Source organism: Eucalyptus grandis, chromosome 1, assembly GCF_016545825.1.
Source record: "Eucalyptus grandis isolate ANBG69807.140 chromosome 1, ASM1654582v1, whole genome shotgun sequence".
In the NCBI taxonomy this organism is placed as follows: Eukaryota; Viridiplantae; Streptophyta; class Magnoliopsida; order Myrtales; family Myrtaceae; genus Eucalyptus; species Eucalyptus grandis.
Window position 1 is genome coordinate 12,854,734 of NC_052612.1, and position 8,191 is coordinate 12,862,924.

The 8,191-nt window shown below is 39.1% G+C and overlaps 1 protein-coding gene across 1 annotated transcript; it reads left to right on the plus strand.

The window, feature by feature from the left end:
• The first annotated feature begins 2,661 nt into the window (after positions 1–2,661).
• Positions 2,662–5,756, plus strand: LOC104433301 (pentatricopeptide repeat-containing protein At3g22470, mitochondrial). Its single transcript, XM_039310577.1, is given in 3 exon segments — positions 2,662–3,220; positions 3,223–4,608; positions 5,128–5,756. Coding segments are annotated over 3 exon segments (1,932 nt in total). The 5' UTR covers positions 2,662–2,676; the 3' UTR covers positions 5,130–5,756.
• Positions 5,757–8,191: the final 2,435 nt, after the last annotated feature.

Here is an 8,191-nt window from a genome sequence, read left to right on the forward strand (position 1 = left end):
TTGATTCCATAAATTTTGTTTTCACGGATTTGAGTTCTATGAAATATTTTCTGGGCATTGAAATGACCTTATCCATCCACCCTCGGTGTAATATGTTCTCGAGCACCTTAATAGTTTTGAGGCGTGATCCCTACGCAAATATCGGGGCCAAAGTCCTGGTTTTCTTGCTGCATTTCAACATGGTTTTGTGCTTCGAGTTCAACATCTGGTAAATTCACAAGCAGCTTTATCAAGGTTATAACCACTACTTTTAGTAGGCAGCGTTTCCTTCAATTCACTTAGACTTTTGGTTTTGCACTATTTAGCACGTCGTCTTATTTGTGTCTCCGGCTGCTCTCTTGAAGACTCACTTGAGAATTATAATAACAAATCCAATGACATAAGTGGGATTTAGATACACCACACACGTTTAATTTTTCGCACTAGTCATTAGCTCTTAGCTATTTAGTTTTATTTTTTTGTCATAACAAATCAGTATTATTTTGAGAACTTTAAGTAACAAAGAAAGCATAACTTCTATCATATCATTCCCCACAAAAGCGAACGTGGGTACATGCACGGTAGAAACAACCGCATACAATCGAACAAGGTTCTCTGGTTTGGCAGCAAACTACTTAATTGGTAAACGAGTAGGTTTCATACCTCATACTACAATCTCCAAGCACCCAGTCAACACCAAGACGGTATGGACAGTTCGCTAGAATCTGGGATTTAGCAGAGCTTGTGCATATGCCGCAATCACTGTAAGAAAGCGCTGGGTTACAGGTGATGGGACCATAGGCAACCGCTGTTTGATAAGGAGACGTGGTGTAGTAGTTTTAGTTCACTTGATTCGGGGTCACAGTCTCCAAGTCCGCGAGCACATAATCCACACTGTTCAAGTAAGGGTCACTGCTCGAATAGGTGCCGGCATTGCAAGCCCTATAAACTTTGCTGGTGTCCAGAGCACCTTGAACAACATGGAACATCAAAAGGGACTCAACCAGCGTAATTGCAGCTCCTGAATGAGTATGCATAACATAATATCCTTTACTTAATCTTTATGCTCAATCCTGTATTGCACCTAGAGAGGCTCTAGTCTTGACTATTTATAGTGGTTGTGCCCAGTAGGTTTTCTTCTATGATTAGCATACGAATCTTTCTTTGACGGTGCCAATGCATGAGCATTCTTAAAAGCTTCTGCTTGTTTCGGATATAGGGCGGAGACAATGCAATTTGTTCTTTTGCTAAGGACCAAGTATGTAGTTTAATCTGTTCGAGTATTTCAATTTATTTCTTAATTGTACATTGGTCATTTTTTCTTGGGAAAAACCAATAGATATCCCTCAATTTTATTCCGGATAATAAATTTACCCTAAATTATTTTTTATGATACAAAAAAATCCCAAACTTACATTGGTATGATACATTTATGTTAAACTTTTTCTGTGACACAAAAGACCTTAAACTTTTATCTATATGACACATTTACCTAAAATTGTTTTCTTGTGAGACTAAAAAGCCCCAAATTTTTTTTTTGACATTAAATTTTTGTATTAAATATGCCATATGGATACGAGATTGAGGCTTTTGATATTACAAGAAAAAGTTTGGAATAAATATGTCATACCATACAACTTTAAGGTAAATGTGACACATAAATATAAGTTTGGGATTTTTGATGTCACAAAAATTAGTTTAGAGTAAATATGTTAAGTGGGCAAAGTTTGGGATTTTTGGTCATTTTTATCCTTTTTCCTCTGGCTAACTTGTTGATTTGCTAATTGGCAAAGAGTTAAATATCATTCAAGTTTAAAAATTTAGATGTAGACAATAGTACAATTCGAGCGTCTATAAATTTGCTGCTCTCTCTTTCGCGAATCTATGGTAATCTTGGTTTTCTCCTTTGGGAGTTCTAACGATTTTGTAATGTTTCGTTTGTCCCCCGATGTTTATGTGTATGTCGTTTATGTCGTTCCGTCCTTTTTCATCTCGTAGTTTAATTAAGGTACTTCTATTTTTATGAAATTATCGTTCGCTGAGTCACTGAATAATAGACAAATTAACCTAGAAGATTCTCGGTACTTTTTGTTGTTCATTGCTTTCTCGTATCTTCTTTCTCATCCTATTTCCTCTACAATTTCTCTTTGGATAATATTTGAAATTTTCACATCTTTAGCTTGACTAGCACCTACAAATGTACCTAAGAAGATACTTATTTTTTAAGTAAGCTATCATGTATGATTTTATGTCAAACGTAATTTGGGTCTGTAGAAAAATCCATTTTCTCTAAAGAAGAAATATCTTGATGTGGCTAGAAGAATAAAATATTTACGTCGGGAATATGACATGCGAATTCTGCACTTTGACATGAAACCGCATGATATTCTTCTGTATCAAAGTTTTGCTAAGAAAATTTTTGATTTTGGGTTTGCAAAACTTTTCCTTTGGACTATGGCAAAGTGAAAAATAAAGGGATACATGGCTCCCGAGCTATTTTACAAGGACATAGGGGGTGCAGTAGGAGGAAAAACATAAATGCAAATGTTGAAATGGAACAATCAGAAAAGAAAAGAAAGAGGAGAGATGAAGATGATAATAGTTGCCATTTAATGAATACCCGAGACACGTTTCAGAGACAGAGGGAGAGCCCAAAGCAGGAAGCTCTGTTTCAGTTTTCAGATTCATAGTCTGCTGATGAAGCGCGCCAGTCTCTTCCTGCTTCCGTCTTCCTTCTTCTTCCGGCTCTTGAGTTACGTGAGGAAAATTTGCAGAGCTGGTGGCGGTGGCGGTGGGTTTACGGGTGTCCGTGATGCCCTGTGTTGCTTCGGTATAATGATAAAGTCGAACCCTCTGCCTTCCCCCGGGGATTTTAGTCTTGCTGTAGTGAGGATGAAGCACTACTCCACTGCCATCCGCTTGATTGAACGGCTGCATTTGTCAGGGATTGAAGTTGATCATGTCTTGCTGACGATTTCCCTGAATTGCTTTTCCCGGTTAAGGCGGGTTGATTTGGGTTTGTCTATCCTAGGCAGAATCTTGAAGCTTGGGTTTCCCATCAATGTCGTGACATCGAGCACCCTGATTGACGGTCTCTTTATTCAGGGCAAAGCTGATCAAGCACTGAGGTTCCTCGATGATATGCAACGAAACGGCCCCGAACCTAATGAGACCACGTATGCGATAGTCGCGAAGGGGTTGTGCAGGGCGGGTAACACCAGACTGGCGATTGAATTGCTAAGGGACTGGAAGAGAGAAGCTGCAGGCTTGATTCCTTCACATACAACATAGTGATTGATAGTCTTTGCAAGGAGGGATTGATTGCAGAAGCGTTGAGACTCCATGAAAGTATGAGTAGGAAAGTGATCAAACCAGATGTTGTTACTTACAACTCCTTGATTCATGGTCTGTGCAATGCAGGCCAGCTGGAATATGCTCTCGCATTGTTGAAAGAGATGACAAGCAGAGCAATCCAACCCGATTTACCCACTTATAACTCCTTGGTTCATTGCTTATGCAACCTAGGCCAATGGAAAGATGCTACGGTCTTGTTGGAGAAGATGACGAAGGCAGGAATTGAACCGGACGTCGTTACTTATACCTTGGTCATTCAAGGAGTGTGCAACTCTGGCCAATTGACAGAGGCTCAAAGACTGTTGAGTCATATGGTGCAAAGCAGAGTAATGCCAAATGTTAGAACCTTCACTGTCCTGGTGGATGCATATTGTAAAGAGGGAATGCTTGTAGAGGCTGAGGCCATAGTCGACCAGATGATACAATTAGGTCAAATGCCTTCTAGTTTCATTTATAATACATTGATGAATGGTTATTGTTTGCATAATAGAATGGACAATGCTATGGAAGTACTTAATTTGATGGTTGAAAGAGGCTGCTCACCTGATGTTGTTAGTTATAGCACGTTGATTAACGGATACTGCAAAGTGAAAAGAGTTGACAAATCAAAGATGCTTTTCCAAGAAATGCTTCAAAGGGGCCTGATTCCTGATGTCATGACATATAGCACTCTAGTATATGGATTTTGCCAGGTTGGGAACCTTGAAGCCGCGGAGGAGCTAATTAACGAGATGCAGTCTTGCAATCTATCACCAAATCATTATACCTTGAGTGCTTTACTCGATGGCTTGTGTAAAACGCAGCAGATTGACAAGGCCATGATATTGCTTCGAAAGATGGAAGATACCAAATTCGCCCCAGACATTGTGACTTACACTATTCTAATAAACGGCATGTGTAATGCTGGAAAGCTTGACGATGCTAAGGGGCTGTTCAATTGTTTGCATGCTCAAGGGTTGCAACCTGATGTGTGGACGTATGGTATTGTCATGCATGGGTTGTGCAAAGGGGGATGCACGGAGGAAGCATATCAGCTTCTAAGGGAAATGGAAAGAAAGGGATGCCTTCCAAATGGCATCACTTATAACACAATCATCCAAGGACTACTAAGAAATAAAGAAAATACGAGAGCAGCAGAACTTGTCAATGAAATGGTTGAAAGGGGTTTTTCTGCAGATGTAGTAACTACAGAGTTGTGGGTTAAATATGTTGTGACAAATGGAACTTCTTCCTTTATGAAGGCAAGCATGATGACAGCATTTGATCAAATTAAGTGTAAGTTATGTTCTATTCTATGCTCTCAAAGTAAGTTTAGATCTGCAATACTTGGCTATGATTCATATTGAATTTGTGTACTTGATGAAGGCGTTGATCATTGTTTATAACAACCATGGAATTATAAGGATATATTTCTGTTTATACTCTGCAAAATTTCTCTGCTTATGTTGTCAGATCAAATTTCAGTTGTTAACTTTGGAGTACGGTGAGTTAAATTCGATGCCAAATTCTATGTTCCATTCATGCATCGTGTTCGCTGTTAGATCTTCATTATCAAGTTATCACATTATTCATCACATCATCCATAATCCTGCAAGTCTCAACTACTTGCAAGAGATATAAAACTGTGTGCATGAATCTCACTTCTTCGAACAAGAAAAAACACAAATTTGATTTCATCGTGGGTCAGAATTACTGATAGTTCAATTTCGTCATATGGGCAATACCTGGAATTGCTTGCTAGTTTTTAGGTTATAAGAAGCTCTTTTATTGACTCTGTGACTGTCTTCCAAGCAGGAGACAGGCAAATAAAGGGTAATGTTGGGGACAGCAAATACTTTTTGTGAGGAAGGCGAATCCAAAGATGAAACCGATTGAGCTCAAGATGCCTCCAAAGCAGACACAAACCATCACGACGGTGACATATTGAAGGAGCATGTCCTCTCACGATTGCAGACACCTGGGAATGCGTTCAAGTAATGTCTATTTTGTTTTTAAAGGTTTTCAGTGCTTGCCAATTCCCATCCTTTATTCTTTGCCACTCTGCTGTATAATGCATCAACACCTTTGCATCTCTTAGATGTTGTCATTCCTGTTGAAATCTTGGTGCGCTTAATTTGCTGATCATTGTCTCAATACAATTCGGGAAGTTGCTTTAAGAGGATGACTAGCAAAAGGCACATGAAAATAGTGCTGAGATGGATGATAGAGAGACAAAAGGTGTGGCTCGTATGCAACTAAGTTGGTCCAAATAAGCAATTTCTCTACACAACTTGGTTCACAAAAGTGTGACAACAAATGGACAGAACAATGAATGCTGCTTCAAAACCTGAACGTCCATGACTTGTTGCAGGTAGGCCTATTGTAAATGTAGAAAACACGCACAAAGATGTGTCGCTTTGACTTTTGAGTCTTCACTGTAGAAGAGCCATACTTGCGTTTGCAAGGTTGTGTAAATAAAGTTGAATGTTATGGTATTACCTGATTTGCATAATCATTGGATGCTTCTCAACTGGAAGGGTAGCAACATTCTTGGGGTGGATACAGAATTTCTTTGCTTTGTGGTTGAATTATGATAAGTTGCGTTGCCAGTTTGAGTTAGTTTGAGAATTCAGAATACTGCAGTTTTTCAGTTGCTTTGACTTGAATAAAAGAGATGAGCTGGATTGGATTGTTATCTAGCTCAATCAAGTCAAACAAGCAATCGTCTAAATTTATTCGCTATGCTTTTGCTCTAGAGGGTTCCAAAGCTTTTTATCTTGAAATCAAAAACCTTCATCTTAGTTGAGAAAATGTTATTCTGGGCAAATTGTGAATAAGATATGAGGATGACTTTTTCCTTACGCATTCTCATTCCGGTACTAAAGTGCCAAATTTGCCCACTTGTTTGTTGCAACACTTCTCTATATACAACCTTGGAGGCATCCAATTTTCTTCTTGCCGATCTGACATCATCCCATGCATTGTGACTAGATTATGCTTGCTCTCAAACCAATTTCAATTAACTTCACAATCTGGTAGTGCGTCTTCTCCCCTAGAGCACAAAATTTTGCGCAAAAATATCATTCTTCCCATCATTCAATTTAGTGCTTTATCTTCCACTATTGATCCTAATAATTATGATCAAGCTGGAATATTTGAGTACCTGGAAAGCTAGTCAGGTATATACGTGTGCTTTGGAGAGTACTAAAATGTGGTCTCTTGAAACTTCCCTCCTGAATAAAAAACCCATTTTATGTAGATGGGTGTGCAAAATTAAGAGGTAGTCAGATCATCAGATGGTGTAAAGTGATATAATGTGTATACACATTGGTTGAAAGGGTTGATTATCACCACACCTTTCGTCCTGTTGTGTGGCTGGCCATGGCCCATTGTACGTGTTTTGCTGGTGGTTGGTGTTATCTGCTACAACTCATTGTACGAGTTTTGCTGGTGGTTGGTGTCATCTGCTACAACTGGACACTGCGATCTTTATTAACTTGATGTGCAGATGCCTTCTTACATTGTTTCCGAAAGAGGGGGTTTGTATATCATCCCTGCTCAGTCTCAGAAAGTTGGTTTCTGAACTATTCTCTACTGCTTTATTAGATGCTGGTTTGGTCAATCTTATGCTGATAATTCCGTTGTGTTTCATGCATTAGTGCATCCTGTCTTCATTTTGGTTTATGTTCACGACACAGATATGATTGGAATTGACTGGTGACTGATCCAACATGTGAAATGGTTTCGACTCCATAAATTTTGTTTCGTTGATTCGGATTTTATGAAGATTTTCTTGGCATTGAAATGAGCTTATCCTTGTATGCCATCTACGCATGGTGTAATATGTTGTTGACCACCTTTGTGATTTTGAGGCGTGATCCTTAAGCAAATATTGGGGCCAAAGTCCCGGTTACTTCTTGCCGCACTTCGGCATGGTGTTGTGCTTCGAGTTCAACATATATTTACATGGTAAATTCACAAGCGGCTTTAGCAAGGTTATAACCATTTCTTTTAGCCTATAGGTAGTGTTTCCTTCTATTGATTTAGGCTTTTTTGGTTTTGCACTATCTAGTACGTCCTCTTATTTGTGTCTCCAACTACTGTCTCTTGAAGACTCACTTGAGAATCGTCATAGCAAATCCAATTACGTAGATGTGGATTAGATACACGACACAAGTTTGATTTTTTGTACTAGTCATTTGCTTTTAGCTATTTACTAAGGTTTTTCATCATAATAAATCAATATTATTTTGAGTACTCTAAAATAAGAAAGAAAGCATAACTCCTAGCAAATCGTTTCCCACAAAAACGAACATGACAAAAAAATAAAAATAAAAATAAAAATGTCCGGCAGAAACAACTGCATACAATAGAACAAGGCTCTCTGGTTCGGAGACGAACTACTTAACCAGTAAATGAATAGATTTCATACCTCATACTACAATCTTCAAACACCATATTGACGCCAGGACTGTTTGGACAGTTCGCCAGTATACAGGCCTTAGCAGCGCTAACGCATATGCTGCAATCGCTGTGAGAAAGCGCTGAGTTACAACTTACAGGTGGCACGACCATAGGCAGCTGTTGTGGGATAAGGAGACATGGTATAGTAGTTGTAGTTCGCATGATTTGGTGCCGCAGTAGCCATGTCAGTAAGGACATAAGCTACAATGTTTGCGTAAGGGTTGTCACTCGAATGGGTACCGCCATTGCAACCTCTACAAGTTATGCTGGTGTCTGGAGCACCTTGAACAACATGGAACATCAAAAGGGATCCAACTAGCATAATCTTAACTCTTGAAAGAGTATCCATAACGTGATATCCTTTACTTAATTTTTGGGCTCAATCCTATTTTTTGCACCTTGAGAGGCTCAGGTC